The 23422-nt window shown below is 42.6% G+C and overlaps 1 protein-coding gene and 1 pseudogene across 3 annotated transcripts; one reads left to right on the top strand and one right to left on the bottom strand.

The window, feature by feature from the left end:
- Positions 1-1373: 1373 nt before the first annotated feature.
- LOC101604636 lies at positions 1374-9242 on the bottom strand (annotated as a pseudogene).
- Positions 9243-9353: 111 nt separating this feature from the next.
- Znf26 (zinc finger protein 26) lies at positions 9354-21831 on the top strand. 3 transcript variants are annotated; one of them, XM_004672357.2, is made up of 4 exons: positions 9354-9596; positions 13410-13533; positions 14815-14913; positions 20264-21831. In XM_004672357.2, exons 1-4 carry the CDS (start codon positions 9423-9425, stop codon positions 21631-21633), a joined length of 1767 nt encoding a protein of 588 aa, XP_004672414.2. In that variant the 5' UTR covers positions 9354-9422; the 3' UTR covers positions 21634-21831. The 3 variants fall into 3 exon arrangements, with proteins under 3 accessions (XP_004672414.2, XP_045012706.1, XP_045012705.1); XM_045156771.1 differs by lacking the exon at positions 9354-9596 and having other exon boundaries at positions 13413-13533; positions 14815-14936; XM_045156770.1 differs by lacking the exon at positions 9354-9596 and having other exon boundaries at positions 13413-13533; positions 14815-14951.
- Positions 21832-23422: the final 1591 nt, after the last annotated feature.

Here is a 23422-nt window from a genome sequence, read left to right as displayed (position 1 = left end):
CCGAAGCCGCTGCTGCAGGATCTGCCGCCGCTGCCCCTCCTGGGTCCGCTGCTGCTGGGGCCGCTGGTACCGGTGCTGGAGCCGCTGAAGTTGCTGCCGAACTCTGCTCCTTCTTGGGTCCCGCTGTCAGCCCAAGTTGGCGTGGCCTTGTCCCGGGCCGCTGGTTGTTCGCTGGAGCTGGGTTCTGGCGTTGGGGGAGGGGAGGGAGCCGCGGCTGCTCTGGATCTCTCGCTGCTCCACGTGTTCTTCTACCTCGCGGTCTTCTCCTCCGCTGCTCGCTGCCGCTCTCCCCTCACGTTTCCCGAGTTGCGGAGAGCGCGGTGTGAGGGGAAAATCCTGCACCTGGCTTTTCCTGTGGCTCGAGCCGAGAGTCTGGCGGCTTTCTGGTGTGCCGCGGCCGCGCCGGTTGGCCAAGCTGCCGGAGCCGCTTTTCCCGCCTGTGCAGGCTCTGGATGCTCTATAACTCTTCTACTTCTCCGCTGCCACCTCAATTTCCTATACACCTCACTTTTTAGTAAAAGTGTGTAATTTGCTGAGTTTTTTTGGTCTTTTTCCCCCCTAGGCAGCTTTGGTGTGGTACCTACGCCGCCATCTTAACCGGAAGTCTCCCACTCTTCTTATATAGCAATATTTATATATCCTGATATAAATAACAGAAAATTCATGAGTCTGGAAATCAAGGGTTATCACAGATAACAACAAAACTGTTCTTGTTGGCACTTCAACAATTTAGAACAAGTTTTCCAATTCAAATATACAAATGATTCAGATACAGAATAAAAATATTCTATTCAGGGCTGGAGAGATGGCTTAGTGGTTAAGTGCTCGCCTGTGAAGCCTAAGGACCCCGGCTGGAGGCTCGATTTCCCAGGACCCACATTAGCCAGATACACAAGGGGTGCACACATCTGGAGTTTGTTTGCAGTGGCTGGAAGCCCTGGCACACCCATTCTCTCTTTCTTTCTCTCTCTCTGAGTCTTTCTCCCTCTTCCTGTATCTCTCAAATAAGTTAAAAAAATAAAATAAACAAAAAAATATTCTATTCAGTCACACAAAAAGATATGAGACCCCACTTTTCTTACCTTCATTTGAAGCAGGGCCTCATTATGTAGCTAGGCTAGCCTGGTATAACCCAAGCTGGCCTTGCATCATCATCCTCCTGCCTCTACATCTGCCTCTGGAGGGACTGAAATGGTACTTTTGAGCCACTTCTGTATAGAAAGAATCCAGCTTACACTTGTCAGCAATAGAATATTAAATTAAGAAATCTCCTTGGAGGTCAAAGTTCTCACATAATTCAACATGATGACATTTGCACACAGGAAACAAAGCCAGGCCCTTCTACACAAGTCAAAGTTCTTGATGACTTTGTTTTAAGTCAGTGCTCCTTCCTGATGTATGTATTCTCCAACGTCTGCTTGATGAAATATCACAATTGCCATAGGAGTCTACTTTCCTGCAGTCTTGTGTTAACTTTGCTGCCACCATAAAACCCAAAGGAATGTATGCCATGGAGTATACCACCACTCGCTGGTACTGACATGTGTTTTCAGTGATTCCAACCAGATCAGATTTTAATACATGGTTTCCATACAGGAAAGACTGCTCTGCTCCAGGCTTTATCCATACTTTATACTTGGCATAAGGAGTGAGGTAATCCAGAGCTGAAACATGCAAGTGGAACTTGTGGGTCTTGGTGAATTTTCAAAAGCCAGTCCCCAGTGGTACCAGTTTATTCCCTGAGATATTGGCAGCCAGCTTCAGGATGTTCTCACTCACATAGTACACCCAATCGATGTGCAGCCTGAAGCAGTAGGTGTTGCTGGGCCTGTCCACCAGCAGCTGTAGATTCTCCCAAATACAGTTCATGATCTTCTCAATCATTACACGGTCTCTAGTCAAAGGCCTTATTTTCTTGCTGGGTGGGACCACTAGATCCTCATGCCTTAGTAGCTAGAAATGGTTTGTGTGGTTTTATTTTTTTATATTTTTAATGTTTTTGATTTTTTGAGGTAGAGTCTTGCTCAGGATTTCATGATGTAGTCTCAGGCTGGCCTTGAATTTATAGCACTGCTCCTGCCTCTGCCTCCTGAGTGCTGGGATTAAAGGCGTGCACCACTCCACCTGGCCATGATTTTTTTAATTTTTTTAAATTTTTTATTAACAACTTCCATGATTATAAAAAATACCCCATGGTAATACTCTCCCTCCCCTCACTTACCCCTTTGAAACTCCACTCTCCATCATACCCCTTCCCCATCTCAATCAGTCTCTCTTTTATTTTTGATGTCTTGATCTTTTCCTCCTCTGTGAGGTCATGGATATCCAGGCCATTTTGTGTCTGGAGGGCGCATGTTGTATGGAGTCCTGCCCTTCCTTTGGCTCTTACATTCTTTCTGCCACCTCTTCCACATTAGACCCTGAGCCTTGGAAAGTGTGATACAGATATTGCAGTACTGAGCACTGTGGTCATTTCTTTCCATCACCATAATACCTTCTGAGTTGTCCCAAAGTCACTGCCATCTGAAAAGAGAAGATTCTCAACCAAAAGTGAGAGTAGCATTAATATAAGGGTGTGAACATTAACAGAAGTGCTTACTGGGCAGTTTGATAAGCATAGTATATACATTTGGCCAGACAACAGCAGACCTTACACACCTAGGGCTCATGTCTACCCCTGTTTTAAGTTTTCAGTATCAGGGATGTATTCCCTTCCCATGGAGTGGGCCTGCAGTCCAATTAGAGGGCAGTTGGTTTCCCCCATAATAGATGTGCCACTATTGCACCCGTTGGCTCATTTGTCCTGGCTGGCCAATTATAAGGCTTGCAGTGTCCACTGGTGATTTCTCTTTCTCCCATTGAACTGCATGCAGAATCGCTTCTTCCAGCTTTCTGTCAGCTGGTCTACATGGAGGAGGTTATCAGCTCAGGTCCAGCAAGATTTCTCAGTGGCCTTGCTGGCCATGTGTTTTTTAACTTAGAATGTCATTAGTATAGTTGTCAGGTGTGAAGTGATAAGTAAATTATGTTTATGATAAAGCATGATAATTGTTCCCCAGTTATGTGCTTTATGTGAGTACTGAGGAATTGAAAATGGACCAACAGGCTTTACAAGTAAGTGCTTTTAACCACTGAGTGATCTTCTCAGTTCCAATGAGACACTCACACACTTGTTTTGTTTTTTGTTGAGGTGGGGTCTTATTTTAACCCAGGCTGACCTGAAATTCACTCTGTAGTTCCAGGCTGGCTTCAAACTCACAGAAATCCTCTTACCTCTGCCTTCCAAGTGCTGGAATGAAAAGTATGCACCACTGTGCCTGGCTTGATACACATTTTTTTTTTTGCTACACATATTTTGATTATTACTTTGAACTTGTTAAGCACAGATTACTGTCCTAACAGGCAGAATTTACCATAATTGCTTACAGGGCAGAGGGGAGAGGGGAAGGAAGTAGGCTACAGAGGAGGCATAGTATAATGTCACATAGGCTCAAGGGTGCTGAGCAACCTGATGCAGATGTTTATTATTTTTCTCTTCTTTAGTTCCCTTTCTGGAATGACTACTGTTGACTGGTGCTAAGACACAGACTATGATTGGTCCAAAAACATAAATCACAAAGACTATAATTTGTATTGTGAAGATTGTGATTGGCTCAAAGAAAAGGCTGTGATTTCTTTAAACAAAAGCCTGTGATTGGGCCAAACATCCCTTCTTGGGCCTTAGAAGTATACCCAAGAGCAGGTTCACTTTGTGAGTTTTCTGGGAGATACTTTCTTCTGCTGGTTCCCTTGGTGTTATAGCTTGAGGCTCAGTAATAGCATGTCTCAGTGTGGTGTTTCCTTGCCTATTTCTTTCTGTGATAGGAACTAGGCATAAGTTAGTCCCAATTTTGTAGGTAGTTAGTGTTACAGGCACCAAAATATCACCAATGACAAGTCTAGAGAATAGAGTCAGAGAACTGAATTCCAAAAAGCCTTGACTCACCAAGATGTCATCTGACCACCAATCCTTGTGCCTTTGTTTCTTTTTGTCAAGAGCTCCCATATACATTAAAAAATAGCCAAAATAGGCCACTCTAACATGGTGCCTTGTTTCCCCCATCTACATTCAAAGTAATCAATCTAATCCACACTGACCTGATGCACGGTTTATATCTCTGAGGGCAGAAGAACACTTAGTCTGACCTGGAGAGATGTATCAACAGTTATGTGCTTGTTTATAAACTCTACCAGCACTGACAGGATTCAATTCCCCAGTACCCATGTAAAGCCAGATGCACAAGTCTGGAGTTTTTTTTGCAGTGTGTGGAGGTCCTGGTATGGCCATACTCTCTCTCTCTCAAATCAGTCAATCAGTAAATAAAGTCACCAAGTGGGTTACAAGCTCAACACCTCTCCTTCAGCCTGGGAGCTTTCTGTTTTACTTTCTAAGAAAAAAGCTTTTCTTAATTTGCCCTTGTACTTTATCAACACCTGTCAATTCTTGCCAGGTTGTAAGACAATGGGACTTGAGAGAACCACTGGCTTGAGCAGTTCCAATAACTGTTGAGTGAGTGTCCAGCACTGTAAGCCCTAAACCAAACCCTAAAGTAAGCTTAACCAGAGCTGAGAAAGACTTCATTGCTCTCAGAACCTGTACCAATAGTGTAGTAACATAAAGAGAGGAAGAGTAGAGAGTGGTAGGTGCAGGTCTATAAGCCGTGGTGATTCTGGCAGCTCATGTTCAGCTTTCAATCACCAGCACCAGACTGCTCAACAGCTTGGCTCATGTCTGGGGACCATTTTCTATGTCTTGGGTTGTGGCTTTGTAGTATAGTCTAGGCAATAGCAGTGGCAGCTCTTCCTTCTGTTTGAAAGCTAAAGAAATGGTGGCAGTCTGATTAGCCTGGGAATAATCCTGCCTTCCTAGTGGTGACAGACACTATAATATGAGCAATCATATTTGTTACTGAGGCCCCAGCTCCAAAGCAATGGTGAATGCCTTGCCTTATACCCTGGTTCTCAAACACAGTCCTACAGGACTCTAGCTGTGAGCTGAAACAGCAGTTTAACAATTTGTGAGCAGCCAGGACAGGAAGAAGAAAGGATGAGAAAGTACAGAGACACATTACGAAAAAATAACAGAGTGCCAAGATTAAAAGGTGCTAGAGAGGAGAACCTTTAGGTTCTGTGTGGTAGTTTGAATGTAAATCCCACATATACTCAGGTGTTTTATTAAAGCTTGTAACTTGGATCTCCATCCCTCTGGCTGCAGGAAGTGTCACTGAGGGCCTGGGGTCCAGCCCAAAGGTATGCAGAGAGGTTTGAGGTCCCTTCTTGTTGCAGGTTTATGCTTGCTGCTTTTGATTTTTGCTGGCTGTTTCCTCTGTTTGGATGTATGGAAGCAGCTTCTTCCACCATGTATGGAACTTCCTCCTGGATCTGTAAGTTTAAAATAAACCTCTTCCCCCATAAACTGGTTTGGATGTTCATCCCAGCAACATGAAACTGACTACAACACCCTGGTTGCCAGAATCCCAGAGATCTGTCAAGATTTTATGTCCAAAAGTCTCATCCTAGATTAAAACCTGTGACACTGGCCACTGCCAAGAGTTTAGGGTTCTGATACCTGAAGTCTGCACTAGAAGGTGCTACTTTCTGCTTTTGCCTATATACTGCTGCCATTTGCAAAAGTGGCACAAACATTTGACCTTTGTTTGCAGTGGCAAATGACCTTGGTGTGTACACACACACACACACACACACACACACGCGCACACGCACACACACCAGGTGCAAATAATTTTTTTGAGGTACGGTGTTGCCCTAGACCAGACACACCTGGAATTCACTATGTAGTCTCAGGCTGGCCTCGAACTTACAGCAATCCTTCTATCCCTGCTTCCTGAGTGCTGGGATTAAAGGTGTGTACCACCATGCCAGACAATTTTTTTTTAAAAAGTATGTCTATTTATTTGAGATGGAAGACACTAAGAGAGAATAAGAATAAATGATTAAGAAAAAATGAACGAGGGCTGGAGGGATGGCTTAGTGGTTAAGGCATGTTTTCCTGCAAAGCCAAAAGACCCAGGTTCAATTCCCCAGGACCCATGTTAGCCAGATGCTCTAGGGGTCATATGTGTCTGGAGTTCTTTTGCCGTGGCTGCCATGCCCATTCTCTCTCTCTGTCAAATAAATAAATAATTTAAAAAAAACAAAAGAAAGAATGAATGAGGCCAGGGCCTCTTGCCACTGCAAACAAATGCCAGACACATGAGTCTCTGTGCATCTGGCTGTACGTAAATACTGAGGAATTAAACCTGGGCCAGCATGCTTTACAAACAACTGTCTTTGACGACTGAGCCATCTTCCCAGCCCAAATAAACACACTTTAAAATATTTCTTTTTTGTGGGGGGTTTCAAGGTAGGGTCTCACTGTAGCTCAGGCTGACCTGGAATTTGCTATGTAGTCTCAGGGTGGCCTTGAACTCAAGGCAAACCTCCTACCTCTGCCTCCCAATTGCTGGGATTAAAGGCATGCACCATTAAGCCTGGCTTAAATAATTTTTAAAATTTATTTATTTATTTGAGAGACAGAGAGAGTGGGAGGGAGAAAGAAGGCGAGAGAATGGCTGCCCTTTTCCTTTTGCTTTTAAAAGGTTTATTTTTTAATTGACAACTTCCATAATTGTAAACAATATCCCATGGTAATTCCCTCCCTCTCCCCACTTTCCCCTTTGAAATTCCACTCTCCATCATGTCTCCTCCCCTTCTCAATTAGTCTCTTTTTTGTTTGTTTATTTATTCATTTATTTTACAGACAATGATTTCTTATATTTCATTGATTTATTTGAGAGAGAGAGAGAATGGGGAAGAGGCAAACAAACTCCAGACATATGTACCACCATATGCATCTGGCTTATGTGGGTACTGGGGAATCGAATCTGGGTCCTTAGGTTTCACAGGCAAGCACCTTAACTGCTAAACCATCTCTCTAGCCTTTTTTTATTTTCAATTTTTTTAAATTAACAACTTCCATGATTATAAAAAATATCCCATGGTAATGCCCTCCTGTCCCCTACTTTCCTCTTTGAAACTCCATTTTCCATCATATACCCCCTCTCAATCAATCTCTCTTTTATTTTGATGTCATGATCTTTTCCTCCTGTTATGACGGTTTTGTGTAGGTAATGTCAGGCACTGTGAAGTTCCGCCGCTGCTGGAGCCGATTCTGCTTGCTTCTGTGGGCTTTAGATGCTCTGAATCTCTCCTACTCTTCTGCACTTGATAATTTCTTATACATCTTGCTTTTTAGTAGAAGAGTGTTTTTTTTTCTGGCATGGTTCCTACTCTGCCATCTTAACTGGAAGCTTTTTCTTTTCTTTTTTGATGTAGTTTCTCACTCTATCCCAGGTTGACCTGGAATTTACTATGTAGTCTCAGGGTGATCTTGAACACACAGCAATCTTCTGACCTTGGCCTCCTCAGTGCTGGGATTAAAGGTGTATGCCACCATACCTGGCTCTTAGGCTCAATTTGCCTGCACTTTCTTTCTTTCTTTTTTATTTGTATTTATTTATTATTTGAGAGAGGGAAAGAGGCAGAGAGAGAGAGAGAGAGAGAGAGAAAGAGAGAGAGAGAGAGAGGGAGAGAGAATGGGTGTCCCAGGGCTTCCAGCTACTGTAAACAAACTTCAGATGCATACACCACCCTGTGCATCTGGCTTACATGGGTACTGGGGAATCAAACCGAGGTCCTTTGGCTTTGCAGGCAAGTACCCTACCTTAACCGCCAAGCCATCTCTCCACCTGCCCCACCTCCCAGAGTGATAGTGAGAGCCTTTATCTGCATGAGAGAGAAAGAGACAGAAAAAGAATTGGTGTGTGCTGGCCTGAGCCACTACAATCAAACTTCAGAGGCTTTCACCACCTAGTGCACATGTGTGACCTTGCCCTTGCATCTGGCTTAAGTGGGATCTGCAGAGAGATTGAACATGGGTCCTTAGGCTTCATAGGCAAGGGCCTTAACAGCTAAGCCATCTATCCAGCCCTTGCCTACACTTTCTTTAATCCTGGATGTTGTTGGGCACATGCCTTTAATTCCAGTACTAGGGAGGCAGAGGCAGGAGGATCATTATGAGTTTATGGCCAGCTTGGAAAGGCATAGTGAATTTCAGGCCAGCCTAAGCTAGAGGAATACCCTGCCTTGAAAAAAACCAAAACCAAAACCAAAACCAAAACAAAACAAAAATAAATGAATAAATAAAATAAAGTTAAATTTTAAAAAGAAGAGAAAGATAGAAAAAAGTGAATCGTGGATCTAAAGAACTGTGAAAATGTTTGTAGCTTAGGTTTTTTTATAAAAAAGAAAAATTTACTGAACCTAAAATTTTTTAAAAAAATATTTATTTGAGAAAGGTGTGGGGGGAGGAGAGGCAGATAGAATGGGCATGACAGTGCCTCCAGCCACTGCAAATGAACTCCAGATGCATGCACTTGCCACCTTGTACATCTAGCACCACATGTGTTCTGGGTCCTTTGGCTTTGTAGGCAAGCACCTTAACTGCTAAGCCATCTCTCCAGCCCTACTGTACTTTTTTGAAAGAAAAAAAATGTTCTGCTAGAAATTCTGAAAAGTGGCTGCAGATATGGCTTGGTAAATGTACTGCCTGCAAAGTTTGATAGTGTGGGCTCGATTCCTCAATACCCATGTAAAGATGCTCAAACCAACTCCAGACACATGTACAACGCTGTGCATCTGGCTTTACTTGGGTACTAGGAAACGGAATCCAGACTCGTAGGCTCTGCAAGCACAGGCGTTAACTGTTGAGCCATTTCCCCAGCCTCTCTAGTTTCTCCTTTAATGAAGTTAGCTACTTACTATATGATTTGTTACACAGATAGTGAAAAGCGTACGCAATCTTGTAAACCGCAACTTTTAAAAAATATTTTGAGAGTGAGCGATAATAAGAGAATGGGCACATCAGGGCCCTGCAAAGGAACTCCAGACGCACGCGCCACTTCGCGCATCAGGTTTACGTGGGTCCTGGGAAACTGAACGTGAGTTGTTAGGCTTCTCAGGCAAGCGCCTTGACGGCTAAGACATCCTTCCAGCCTTCAACTTCGTGTCCCCGGCATTCTACGGCACTCCCTTTGTGTCTGCAATTGTTCGCTCCGTCACGGGCAGCGGTGAAGACCGGCTGGCCGTTGGAGCGGCCTCACAGCGGTTGGCGAGAGCGGAGGAGGGCCCTCCTCGCGCGGCATTCTGGGAAGTGAGGCTGCTTCCGGCGTGTCTGAGCCGCGCAGGACGCTCTTCCGCCCTGCCGCTGGCCGCTCTGCGAGCCTGCGGGTCGCGGCGCGCGGGAGCCGCTGGTTCGGTGGCTGTCGTGGACCCGTTCTGTGGACTCCACGGCCGGAACCTGAGACCCGCTCCTCGTGGGACCAATGCGGACCTGTCCTGACCGGCCCGGTGCGGCGTGTCAGGGCTCCGGGCGGCGCGATCTCCTCTCACCCAGTTCCCGGGCAGCCCGGGCTGGGGACAAGCGGGGCCGCGGTCTGCAACCCGTGCAACCTCGCAGTCACCGCCTGCCCGCCAGGTCCCAGACAGCTTCGTGTTGGGTAAGTAGGGTCACTTCTAGGAGGCGACTCCACACCGCCGATGGGCGAGTGTGCCCCCTCAGTCACACCCGCACTGGATGCCCCCGAATTTCCGGGCCTCCTGAAATGCTTCTTGGGGTATTTGGGTGTCTGGTGCCTTCAGTAGTTGACCTTGTCAACTGCAACCGTTCCTGAGAATTCCTTTCAATGAAATCATCTTGCATTTTTTTTTTTTTTTTTTTGAGGTAGGATCTTGCTTTAGCCCAGGCTACCTGGATTCACTATGTAGTCTCAGGGTGGCCTCTCACTCAGCGATCCTCCTACCTTTGCCTCCCAAGTGATTGAAGGCGTGCACCACTATGCTCAGCTTAATGCAAACTCTTTTTTTTTTCACTTCATATTGGAAAAGTAATTATTTATTATGACAAAATAAAACTGTGGATTAAAAAAAATGAATGTCATTCTGTATTGCACCATGATTGCAAATTAGCCAAAAATGCAAACTCTTAAGCCAGCAACACCCAATACTGTGTGTGTGTTGGTATTCATATACCTGTGTGTTGAGACAAGTACAACTTCACGTGTTGTTTGTCAGGCCCTTCCCCACCTTTTTTTTTTTTTTTGGTCCTGGTAGGGTCTCACTCTAGCCCAGGTTGACCTTGTCAACTGCAAGCTTTCCTGAGAATTTCAATGAAATTATCTTGCATTTGCATTGTTTTTTTTTGAGGTAGGGTCTTGCTTTAGCCCAGGCTACCTGGATTCACTATGTAGTCTCAGGGTGTCCTCGACCACATAGCAATCCTATCTCTGCCTCCCAAGTGCTTGGATTAAAGGTTTGTGTCAGTATTCCTGGTTTATTTATTTTATCTGCTTTTTTTTTTTTTTTTTGAGGTAGGGTCTCACTGTAGCTCGGGTTGACCTGGAGTTCACTATGTGGTCTCAGGGTGGCCTTGAACTCACAGTGATCCGCCTAGTTTTGCCGCCCTAGTGCTGGGATTAAAGGCACACACCTCCATGCCCAGCTTGTCTGCATTTTTTATTGGTGATACTCTTCTTGGATCTGTAATGCTCACTGCCTACCTACCAAATGAGGGTAGTTTGCTCCTAATTTCTATCATGGATCTCTGCCTCTCTAGTACTGAGATTACAAGTGTGCTCTACTGTGCCCCACTATTTTATGTGGGTTCTTTTTACATTTTATTTTATTTTAGAGAGAGAAATGAGAATAAGAGAGAATTAGCATGCCAGGGCCTCCTGCTGCAGCAAATGAATTCCAGACTCATGTACCACATTGTACATCTGTATTTATGTGGGTACTGGGAATTGAACCTGGGGTTTGCTAACAAGTGCCTTTAACTTCTGAGCCATCTCCCCAGCTTGTTTATGTGGGTTCCTGCCCCCCCCCCCCAGTTCTTTGAGGTAGGTCTTGCTCTAGCCCAGGCTGACCTGGAATTCACTATGTGTATATAGCTTTATATGGGTACTGAGGATTCAAACTCTGGTTGTTAGGTTTTGTAGGCAAGCACTTTAACTGCTAATCCCCAAGTGCTGGGATTAAAGGCATGTGCCACCACGCCCGGCTTGTTTGCATCTCTCCAGTCCTGGAATCACTGTGTAAAAATCAGGCTGGCCTTGAACTCACAGAGCTTCTTCTACCTCTGCCTCCCAAGTGCTAGGATTGAAGGCAAGCCACCATGCCTGTCCCATTTATGTGGTCCCTATGGATTGAACTCAAGGCCTCTTGATTGCAAGGTAATTGCTTTACTGTCTGAGATGTATAGTACCTTCTTTTGTTTAAGACAGAGAGAGTCTCACTATGTAGCTCAGACTGGCCTCAATCATCCTCCTGCCTCAGGCTCCTAAGTGCTGAGTATATACATGTGTACCACATGCCTGATTTCATTCTTTTTTCTTTCCCTTCCTTGTTTTTCTCTTTTTGTTTTCTTTCTTCTGCCTTTCTTTTTTGTCTTCTGTTTTTCTTTTCTTTTTTGCTTTCTCCTTCCTCCCTCTCTCCCTTTTCTTTCTTCCTCTATCCCTTCCCCTCCCTCCCTGCTACTCTCCCTTCCTCCTCCTTTCCTGTGCTGATTTGAATCTGATGTGCTTTAAGCTCATGTGTTCTGAATGCTTGGTCTCCAGCTGGTGGCATTTTGGGAGGTGGAGCCTTGCTGGAGAGGGTGTGTTGTTGTTGGGGATGGGCTTTGGGGTGTATCATATTAATTAATATAATATTTATAATTATGAATGCTATCATGTTTTGTGTTTCATATTTCTACATAATCATGATTTCTTCTTTCTATTGATTTGTTGGATTGAACATATTCCGTCTTATGATACTTTTTTTTTTTTTGGTTTGAGGCAGGGTTTCACTCTAGCCTAGGTTGACTTGTAACTCACTCTGTAGCTCAGGCTGACCTCAAACTCATACTTGTTTACTTACTTCAGCCTCACTAGTACCAGAATTTTGGATATGAGCTACCATCCATGGCTTCTCTTTTTCATTGTTTTTGAAATTATTCACTTATCTCTCTCCCTCCTTTTTAATGTTTTTTTTTTTTTATTGTTGGCTTTTGATAGTGGTTACCTTTAAATTGTTCATAGGTACACTGATCTTTATTCTTTAAACTAACATCTAAAGTTGGTGTCTTGAATTTTTCCATATAAAAGAAGTTTTCTTATGCTGTACACTTTGATTTTCTTTTATTCTCATCTGGCAGCATCATACCTATATCTAGTAGCTAGTTGTGATTTTAGTTCATGGTTGTAAAAAAAAAATTAAAACGTGTTGGAAGAAAAACATTTACATTTACCATTTTGTTTTACTGATTTCATCTTTTACGGCTCCTGAGTGTTCCATTGTCCAAAAACGGAGGATTCTATATGATTTATTTATATCCTCTTAGATTTTGATTAGCCCTCCCTCCACCTTTCCTTTACTCAATCTCTTCCCCTGACCTATTTTGTTAATTAATTTATTAATTAATTAATTTTAGAGAGATAGAGCCTGATAGATAGAGAAAGAGAGAGAGAGAATGGTGTGCCAGGGCCTGTAGCTACTGCAGATGAACTCCAGATGCATGTGTTACCTTGTGCATCTGGCTTATGTGGGTCCTGGGCAAGCAAGTGCCTTAATTGCTAAGCCATTTCTCCAGCCTCATACTAGGCCTTTTTATGTGGGTACTGGAAATTCTCATGCTTTTGTGAGCATTTTACTTACTGAGTCATCTTCTTAGCCTGGTGGATCTTTTCTTTCTTTCTTTTGTTTTGGTTTTTTGAGGTAAGGTCTTCCTGTAGCCAAGGTTGACCTGGAATTCACTATGTAATCTCAGGCTGGTACCCAGCTCAGGGTGATTCTCCTGCCTCAGCCTCCTGAGTGCTGTGATTAAAGGTGTATGCCACCATGTCTGACTGATTTTTTTGTTCCAAGTTGTGGTCTCAGTTTAGCTCAGGTTGGCCTGGAACTCACTCTGTAGTCCCAGACTGACCTCAAACTCATGTTGATCCTCCTACCTCTGCCTCTTGAGTGTTGGATTTAAAGGTGTACACTGCCATACCCAGCATGATCTTTTTTTTTTTTTTTTTTTTGTTTTTGGAGGTAGGGTTTCACTGTAACCCAGGCTGACCTGGTATTCGCTGTGTAGTCTCAGGGAGGACTCAAATTCACAGTGACTCTCCTACCTCTACCTTCTGAGTGCCCAGCTCCCAGAATGATTTTTAATTCTTTTACAGAGTAAATTCAGAGCTGTAAAGGACTGTTTTTCTTTTTCTATTTCCTCTGTATCCTTTCCATGCCACCTTTGAATACATCTCATTGTAATGCAGTGTATACTATTACAGGGATTGTCATTCAAAGATGTATATGTGGAGTTGTCCTGGGAAGAATGGCAGCTGATGGACTCTGCACAAAGGCACCTGTACAGGGAGGTGACTCTGGAAAACTACAGCAACCTGTTATCTGTGGGTGAGTTCAGGATCTCTATTAACTAAGCTGGGAGTCATAAGTTGCCATCTTTTTTTCTTTTGTTGACCCACTTTGAAACTGTAAAGTGCTCAGTGCTTATGAACTTGAAAAGTAGGTGTTCTTAGTCCTATTTGGTTCTCTTTTCCTTTTTATTTGCAACCAGAGAGAAACAGTGAGGGGGTGGGGGGAGAATGGGCATGCCGGGGCCTCTGGCCACTACAAACTCCAGACACATGTGCCGCCTTGTGCATCTGGCTTTATGTGGGTACTAGGGAATCAAACCTAGGTTCTTAGGCTTTATAGACAAGTGCCTTAAGTGCTGAGCCATCTCTCCAGCCCCCTTTTGATTTTCTTTCCTTTTCTTTTTAAAATTTTTATTTATTTGAGAGAAATAGAGAATCATCTATAGAGAGAATGGGCACACCAGGGCCTTCAGCTGCTAAAAATGAACTTCAGACGTAAGTGCCACCTTGTGCATCTGGCTTTACCTGGGTCCTGGGGAATTGAACCTGGGTCCTTAGGCTGAGCAGGCAAGTGCCTTAACCGCTGAGCCATCTTGCCAGCCCCCTTCTGATTTCGTTCCTTCCTTTTTTCTTTTTTCTTTTTTTCGAGATAGGGTTTCAATGTAGCCCAGGCTGATTTAGGATTCACTCTGTAGTCTCAGGGTGGCCTTGAACTCATAGTAATCCTACCTCTGTCTCCCAAGTGCTGGGGTTAAAGGCATGTGCCACCATGCCTGGCTTTTTTTTTTTTTTTTTTTTTTTTTTTTTCCCGAGGTAGGGTCTCACTCTAGCTCAGGCTGACCTGGAATTCACTATGTAATCTCAAGGTGGCCTTGAACTCATGGCAATCCTTCTAACTCTGCTCCTGAGTGCTGGGATTAAAGGCAAGCACCACCATGCCTGGCTTTTCCTTTTTTTTTTTTTTTCCCAAGGTAGGGTGTCTCTTTAGCCCAGGCTCACCAGAAACTTAGTCTGTAGTCTCAGGCTGTACTTGAATTCATGGCAATCCTCGACCTCATAGCAGCCCTCCTACCTCTGCCTCCCAAGTGCTGGGATTAAAGGCATGTACTACCATGCCTGGCTCACTTTCTGATTTTTCTCCTTCTTTCTTTTTTTCCCCCCAAGGTAAGATTCCACTCTAGCCCAGGCTAACCTGGAATTCACTGTGCAAGTTCAGGGTGGCCACGAACTCTCTGTGATCCTCCTACCTCTTGTCTCTTGAGTGCTGGAATTAAAGGCATGCACCCCACTGCTTAGCTCTCTGATTTTCTGTTCACAGGTTATCATGGTACCAAACCTGACTTAATCTTCAAGTTGGAGCAAGAAGAAGAACCATGGATAGTAAATGCCAAAATGTCCACCCAGACAAAATGTCCAGGTGGGTGAGTGAGAACCAGAAAGGTATGAGGTATAAAGGTAATCAGCTGTTTGTTCAGGGCTTGGTACTGGTGCTGCATGTTGCATAGAAACTCTTGAAAGTTTTTGAACTAAAACTGGTGCATCTGACTCAGTCTGAGACCATGTACTAGCTTCTTACATCAAAAAGTTAAAAAAAAAAAAAGTCACTGTTAGTTTAAATATTGGCTCTCCTTCCTCTCTCAACTCACAGGTGGAAGTGCTCCTCTTTCAACAGAGCCTGCTTTCTGGGTTGGTTTTCTTATTTTTCATGGTTAGTAAGTCCTTCAGAGAATTTCCTCTTTTTTGGTGTGGCTTATGCTCTTTTACTTTCCGTTTCTGTTTTGCTTTCCGCATACATACTGCTTAGACCTTATCCAACGCCCCCCCCCCCACCGCCTCCCCATCTTATAATATCACTGGTTAATTTTACATGCCTTCCCATCTCTCTGGTAGGCTATCCTTCTCTGTTTTTTTGTTTGTTTGTTTTTGTTTTTTGGTTTTCTCACTCTAGCCTAGGCTGGCCTGGAATTCACTGTTATCTCAGGCTGGCCCCAAACACACTGTGATCCTCTTACTTCAGCCTCCCCAGTGCTAGGTTTAAAGGTGTGTGCTGCCATGCCCAGCCCTCCTTTTCTGTTTTGTAACTATGGAAAAGCTCTTCCATTCTGAAAAATTTAAGTCTTCCCCCCCATTATTGCAACACTAAAATTGAAACGTCTCCTCTTTTTCTTCTGCACTTGTTCTTGGGTTTTATTTTCCTGTAAGAGAGGTCTCCTGTATTTCTCAGACTTCAATCTGGTATCAGAAATAAGAAAGCATTTTCTTCTACAGTTACCATTCCTCCATGGTTCCCCTTCCCTTTTGGGGTTTCTTTCTTTCTTTTTAATTTATTTATTTGAGAGCAACAGACACAGAGAGAAAGACAGATAGAGGGAGAGAGAGAGAATGGGCGCGCCAGGGCCTCCAGCCTCTGCAAACGAACTCCAGACGCGTGCGCCTCCTTGTGCATCTGGCTAACGTGGGACCTGGGGAACCGAGCCTCGAACTGGGGTCCTTAGACTTCACAGGCAAGCGCTTAACCGCTAAGCCATCTCTCCAGCCCTGGGGTTTCTTTTTTGAAGTAAGGTCTCACTCTAGTCCAGTCTGACCTGGAATTCATTCTGTAGTCTCAGGGTGGCCCCTGGCAATCCTCCTACTTCTTCCTCTGGAGTGCTGGGATTAAAGGCATGTGTCACCACACATGGAGGTTTCTCCATTTTAATAAAACTGTTGGTGCACATCTAGGCTTGGCAATCTTTTTGTTGCTTCTGTTTCTGTTGGTATTTTGTTTGTCGAAGAAGAATGTGTTGAAACACTTGTGTCCCTAATTGTTACTCAGACTAAAACAGTATTACCTCCTTTTTAGTTCATTCTTAACCATATTAGAGATCTCTCATCTTCTCTTTTGGTGTTACACTAGATTTGTTTTCACAAGTATTTAATCATCAGTCTGGGAAAATGAACATGTATCTTAAATCACTGATCTAACATGAGTAAAAAATTGAAACTGGGTTGGAGAGATGGCTCAGTGGTTAAGGTGCTTGCCTACAAAACCTAAAGATCTGGGTTTGATTCCTCATTACCCACATAAAGCCAGATGCACAAAGTGGCACATTGCATCTGGAGTTTGTTTGCAGTGGCTAAAGGCCTTGATAAACCCATTCTTTCTTGTGTCTTTCTTTGATCTATCTCTGCTTGCAAATAAATAAATGAAAATATTAAAAAAAAATAGAAATCAACACTGGGAAATGGTTCACTGATTAAAGGTGCTAGCTTGCACACTTTGCGATCCAGATACAATTTACTAGCCATCCACATAAAGCTGGTCTGGCATTCTCTTGCAGCAGCACAAGACCCTGATGTACATACACACAAGTAAAAATAAAAAATGCAATTCAAAAAAAGTGTTTGGGGGCTTGAGAGATGGCTCAGTGGTACTTAATGGTACTTTCTTGCAAAGCCTGATGGCCCAGGTGCAATTCCCTAGTACTCACATAGAGCCAGATGCACAGAGTGCATGCATCTGGAGTTCATTTGCAATGGTAAGAGGCCCTGTTGAGTCCATTTTCTCTTTTTCTGTTTACAAATAATTAAAAATTAATATATTCTATGTACTACATACATACTATATATACATTCACATATGCACATATACATACCATACACATACATATTAAAAAATGTACTCTCAAATTACAAGTTGTGGGTTGAGCATGATAACACACCCCTTTAGACCCAGTTATTGGGAGGCAGAGGTAGAAGGACTATACTACAGAGTGAGTTCCAGGTCAGCCTGGACTGGAATGAGACCTTACCTTGAAGCAATAACAACTGTTTTTTTGAGACAAGGTCTTTGAGTGTAGCCCAAGCAGCTACTCCTGCCACAACCTCCCAAATGCTGGCACTTTATGTTTGCTCAACCAGGTCCAGCTTGGTTTTCTTTTCTTTTTGGTTCCCTTACCTAAATGTCTTATATTAATTTTTTTTTTTTTTAAATTTTTGGTTTTTAGAAGTAGGATTTCACTCTATCCCAGGCTAACCTGTAATCCACTATGTAGTCTCAGGGTGGACTTGAACTGATGGTGATCCTTCTATCTCTGCCTCCTGAGTGCTGGGATTAAATGCATGTGCTACCACATATATTTTTTTTAACATGTCTAAAATATATATATTCTTTTTTTTTTTAATTTTTAAATTTTTCTTTAACATTTTCCATGATTATAAAAAAAGTCCCATGGTAATTCCCTCCCTCCCCACCCCCACACTTTCCCCTTTGAAATTACATTCTGCATCATATTACCTCCCCATTACAATCATTGTACTTACATATATACAATATCAACCTATTAAGTATCCTCCTCCCTTCCTTTCTTTTCCCTTTATACATCTGGCTTTAAAAAAATTTTTTTTTCTTTATTTGCAAGTAGGAGAGATATTGAAAAGAGAAAAAGAGAGAGAGAGGGAGAGAGAGAGAAGATGAATACGGGTGGGCAAGGCCTCCAGCTTCTGCAAATGAACTCCAGATGTGTGTACCACTTTGTGTATCTGGCTCTAACTGGGAACTGGGTAATCAAATTAGGGGTGTTAGGCTTTGAAGCACATTAACCTCTTATCTCTCACACCTCCTGTTTACAAGGGAAATCTTGTAGTAAAAAAATTCTGATGTGAAAGAATTGGGAACATAAAATTGAGTTATAAAATCATTTAAGTGCAAGTATATTTTAAAAACCATTTTAAAGCATTGTTTTCAAGTTGGACATGGTCACTCATGCTTCTATTCTCAGCACTGAGGAGTCTGAAGTAGCAGTGCTGATAGAAATTCAAGGCTTGCCTGGGCTAAGAGTTGAGTTCTAGGTTAGCTTGAGAACATGTCTCAAGAAACAAAGTAACAAAAAAATAACCTTTTAAAGTAGGTGGGTGGGAATTCTTTTAGGAGTTTGTTTTCTTCTTTAATTCCTTCATTTTCTTCTTTGATTCCTTTGAGTATAGATAAAATTATTTTTTTCAAATCTTTGTCAGGTATTTCATCTAAAAGTGTCTATTGGGGGTCATTTCTGATGGATTTATAATTTTTGGTGGGGTTGTATTGTCTTGATTCTTTGTGTTTCTTTCTTGTATTATAATGTAGTGATTTTTGCATCCTGAGTTGATTTGATGCTTGGGTTTTCTAATTATCTGTGGTGCTCTTAGACTTGGAAATCCAACTTTATGTACCTTCAGGGAAGAGTTTAAGGTGCCAAGTGTAGCTCTTGTACCCCAACCCAACTGCAGAAGCAATTCTAGGTGTTGATTCTGCCTGCTATTCAAGTATTGTAGTGGGCTGGGTGGAACAATATACTGGCAAAATTCTAAAATTCAACTGAGCAGTATAAACATTCAATAAAAACCAACACATAGTATGCAAGTGTGGGGAATGAAACAGATAACCATCTAAAGCCAAAATCCTTAAAGGTGTGTGTTGCTTTACATCCTTAATCCTGTCAGTTGGGAGGTTGAGATTTCTGTTCTGAAATGGGTTCCAGGTCAGCCTGGGTCTGAATCAGACCCTGCCCCCAATAATGACAGAAGAAAAACACAAAGGCCCGGTACATCTGAAAGCATCAAAGGCAACAATAGCCAACCTCCAAATACAGCTTAATTGAAAATGGTAAAGCCAACAATGAATATGTAACCCATAATCTGCCCTGACATGGAAAGAGAGATTAGCATTTCCAGTGCAGGCCTATGTACCTGCTTTTTTGTCAGTTGGCCTCGTTATCTTTTGGGGTAACTTCCAATCTCACCAATGCTGAGTGCCCACCTCTATCCATGTTGTGCCGTGGAGCTGGTGCTCTGATCAGCTGTGCTGGATGCCCTACCAAGAGTGCAAGAAGCCTGGAGTTGTACTGGAACTGCTCAGCTGGTCCCACCTGTATCCCTTTCAGCAGCTCCTTTGCTGATCTGTGCTGTCTCCCCTTCAGGTTTGATGAGGTTTGGAAAATCCCCTGTTTGGTCATTGTTCCTGCAGCTGGGTGCTGAGCTGGGCAAGCCACAAGTGCCTCTGTGGGATTCTGGCTGTTTTCCTCCTTTCTGGTAGATCTTGGTTTCTTCTGCTTCTCTGTTGTGGCTCATAAACACCTATACACCCGCTGGAGAAATGGCTTAGTGGTTAAGGTGCTTGCCTGCAAAGCTTAAGGACCCAAGTTTGATTCTCCAGGTCCCACATAAGCCAGATGCATATGGTGGCACATGCATCTGGAGTTTGTTTGCAGTGGCTAGAGGTCCTGGTGTGTCCTTCCCCTCTCTCTCTCTCTCTCTCCCTCCCCTCCCTCTGTCTCAAAAAAAAAAAAAAAAAAAAAGAAACAACAACAACAAAAAAAACCTATACACCTTCACTTTTTGGAAGAAAAGTGTATTTTGCTGTGGTTTTATTTAAATCCCTCCCTAGGCTAGTTTGGTGTGACTCCTATGCAGCTATCTTACCTGGAAGTATTCCCCTAAATTTATTTATTTTTAAATTTTTTTTTTGTTTATTTATTTGAGAGCGACAGACAGAGAGAGAAAGAGGGGGAGAGAGAGAGAGAGAATGGGTGGGCCAGGGCTTCCAGCCACTGCAAACGAACTCCAGATGCATGCGCCCCCTTGTGCATCTGGCTAACGTGGGTCCTGGGGAATCGAGCCTTGAACTGGGATCCTTAGGCTTCACAGGCAAGCACTTAACCACTAAGCCATCTCTTCAGATCCCTAAATTTATTTTTAAAGCTCTTTAATTCCATATCAGAACTGAAGATTTTTTTTCCCCCCTCTTCTAGAAGTCTGGAAAAAGTGGTGCCAGAAAAATCAAGATGAGCTTGAAAGTGTTCAGAGAAAATATGCTTGTAAAATGTTTGGAAATCACCTGAGCAGAACCCATACTTCTTCAAGACAGAAACTCTATAAGAGTACCACTAATGGGAAAAGTTTGACACAAAACTCAAGTTCAAGCAGAACTTATATAGGAAAGAATCTTGATGAATTTCATAGTTACAAGGAATCATATTTTCTGAATCATCAAAGAAGTCATGGCATAGAGAAAAACTGTGTGTGTAATGAATGTGGGAAAGCTTTTCGGTGTAAATCACAGCTTGTTGTGCATCTCAGAATTCATACAGGAGAGAGACCATATGAATGCACTAAATGTGAAAGAGCCTTCAGTGCCAAGTCAAATCTTAATGCACATCAGAGAGTTCACACAGGAGAAAAGCCCTATTCCTGTAGTGAATGTGGGAAAGTCTTCTCTTTTAGATCACAACTCATTGTCCACCAGGAAATTCACATAGGAGGGAAGCCCTATTGTTGCAGTGAATGTGGGAAAGCCTATAGTTGGAAATCTCAGCTTATTTTACACCAGAGAAGTCACACAGGAGTGAAACCATATGAATGCAGTGAATGTGGGAAAGCATTTAGTTTGAAATCCCCATTTGTTGTACATCAGAGAACTCACACAGGAGTCAAACCTCATAAGTGCAAAGAATGTGGGAAGGCCTTCAAGAGTAAGTCTTACCTTCTTGTTCACATAAGAATGCATACCGGGGAGAAACCTTTTCAATGTAGTGACTGTGGAAAAGCCTTTAACATGAAGACACAACTTATTGTTCACCAAGGAGTTCATACTGGAAACAACCCTTACCAGTGCACTGAGTGTGGCAAAGCCTTTGGCCGGAAGGAGCAGCTCACTGCTCACCTGAGAGCCCATGCAGGAGAGAAGCCCTATGTTTGCAGTGAGTGTGGAAAGGCTTTTAGCAGCAAGTCGTACCTCGTCATACACAGAAGGATACACACAGGAGAGAGACCCTACGAATGTAGCTTGTGTGAGAGAGCTTTCTGTGGAAAATCACAGTTAATTATACACCAGAGAACTCACTCAGCAGCAAAGCCGTATGAATGCAATGAGTGTGAAAAAGCCTATCCCAGGAAGGCATCTCTTCAGATACACCAGAAAAGTCATTCTGGGGAGAAACCATTTAAGTGTGATGAATGTGGAAAAGCCTTTACTCAGAAGTCTTCCCTTAGTGAACATCAGAGAGTTCATACGGGAGAGAAACCCTGGAAATGCTCTGAATGTGGAAAATCCTTCTGTTGGAACTCAGGGCTTCGTATACATCGGAAAACACACAAGGCAGACATGCAAGTGATGAAGTGACTATTACGCTCTCATGGAAGGTTGTGAGAGGATAAGCCAGACAGAATTAGAAGCAGGAAATACAAAAATGCCCCCACATCAAGTGTGTTGTATGGGAGACATGGAATATTTGTGACAAGTCTGCAAAATCTTTCAGAAGTTCTTCACACAATTCTTTGCAGAGAACATATTAGTTGAAGGAGTGAGGAGCAATAGACATACCAAGTGTGGTTAGTAGTGTTATGAATATTTGTACCATTAATATTGAAACACCTTGTCAGTTTAGTAAGCTAGGGAAACATTTTCCCAGAGAATGTGTTATTTAGATAGTTGCTTTCCAGCCTCGAAGGCATGATTTTGTAGAATAAAGTCCACCTTATTTATAAATAGTAAGGTAGTTTTTCATGGAAGAGTAGGAATATTTTGATTTTTCTTCTTCTTCTTCTTTTTTTTTTTTTTTTTTTTTGAGATAGGGTTTTGCTCTTGCTCAGGCTGACCTGGAATTCACTATGGAGTCTCAGGGTGGCCTTGAACTCATGGCGATCATCCTACCTCTGCCTCCTGAGTGCTGGCATTAAAGGCATGTGCCATCGTGCCCAGCTTCTTCTTCTTTTTTTTTAAATAGGAGGAAAGGATTTATTTCAAACTCACAGATCCAGGGGAAAATAACATCCATAAATCCAAGTAGAGAGGAAAAACCACCACAACAAAACACCAGCACCAGCTGCACACACACAAAAGCAGCAGACAGCAGGGAACCAGCCAACAAACACCACAAGTGACAAATACCTGGTTTGTTTTAATAGCTAATACCACAAGGATCTTAACCCATGAGTAAAGGAATACTTTCTGTGACTTCCTCTAGTTAATACTGCACTTTTCAAGATTTTCATAAGTACTTTTCAAGATTTTCATAAATTTGCACATGACCCAATTTCTATATGTATATACATATATACGTATGTTTGTACATATATATATGTGTTGTATTTGATAGTTTGTAGCATAACATCCTTGTATTTTTCAATATTATTGTAGGAGTTTTCTTGCCTAAAAGGGAACTTCTTTGTCTTACAATAGAAGGATTTCAATTGAATGTTGTTGTGGCATAGTGTGGTAAATAATTTAAGGAAGCATACATAAGGCTCAAGAACTTGATGCAAAATGGAATTGCATTGAGTCATTCTGGGAATCAATTCTTTAGGTTTAGTTGGTGGTATCAATAGTATTCTAAGAAAAGAATACTACTAATAAAAAATATATATATAAAAAAAACTAGGCATGGTAGCACATGCTTTTAATCCCAGCACTCGGGAGGCAGAGGTAAGAGAATCGCTGAGTTTGAGGCCACCCTGAGACTACATCATGAGTTCCAGGTCAGCCTGGGCTAGAGTGAGACCCTACCTAGAAAAACCAAAATAAATAAATAAAAACCTCAATATATATCAGGTGTTAAGTCCTAATATAAATATACTTTGAAAAAGGTATTTCCTGATAGTTTTAAAATTAACTTTTGTGAGCCTGTGTGTGGTGTATGCACATGTGTGTGCAAGTGTGCACCCCATTGCATATATGCAAAGTGTATCCTCCACTGTTGTTCTTTTGCCTTATATCCTTGAGCCAAAGCCTTTCAATGAACTTGGAGATCTGTAGATTTTGTTGTACGAGCTTGATAGTAAGTCCCAGGGATTCTCCTGTTTTTGCCCTCCCACCCCACACTCACCACGCCTGGAGTTACAAGTATGTGTGGCTACTCCTGGCCTTAATTTTATTTATTTATTTTTGGTTATTTTTTCTCATTTTTTTAATT

The sequence above is a fragment of the Jaculus jaculus genome, chromosome 8, assembly GCF_020740685.1.
Source record: "Jaculus jaculus isolate mJacJac1 chromosome 8, mJacJac1.mat.Y.cur, whole genome shotgun sequence".
NCBI lineage: Eukaryota > Metazoa > Chordata > Mammalia > Rodentia > Dipodidae > Jaculus > Jaculus jaculus.
Note: the sequence above shows the minus strand (reverse complement) of the source record. Positions and strands in the feature narration are given on the sequence as shown.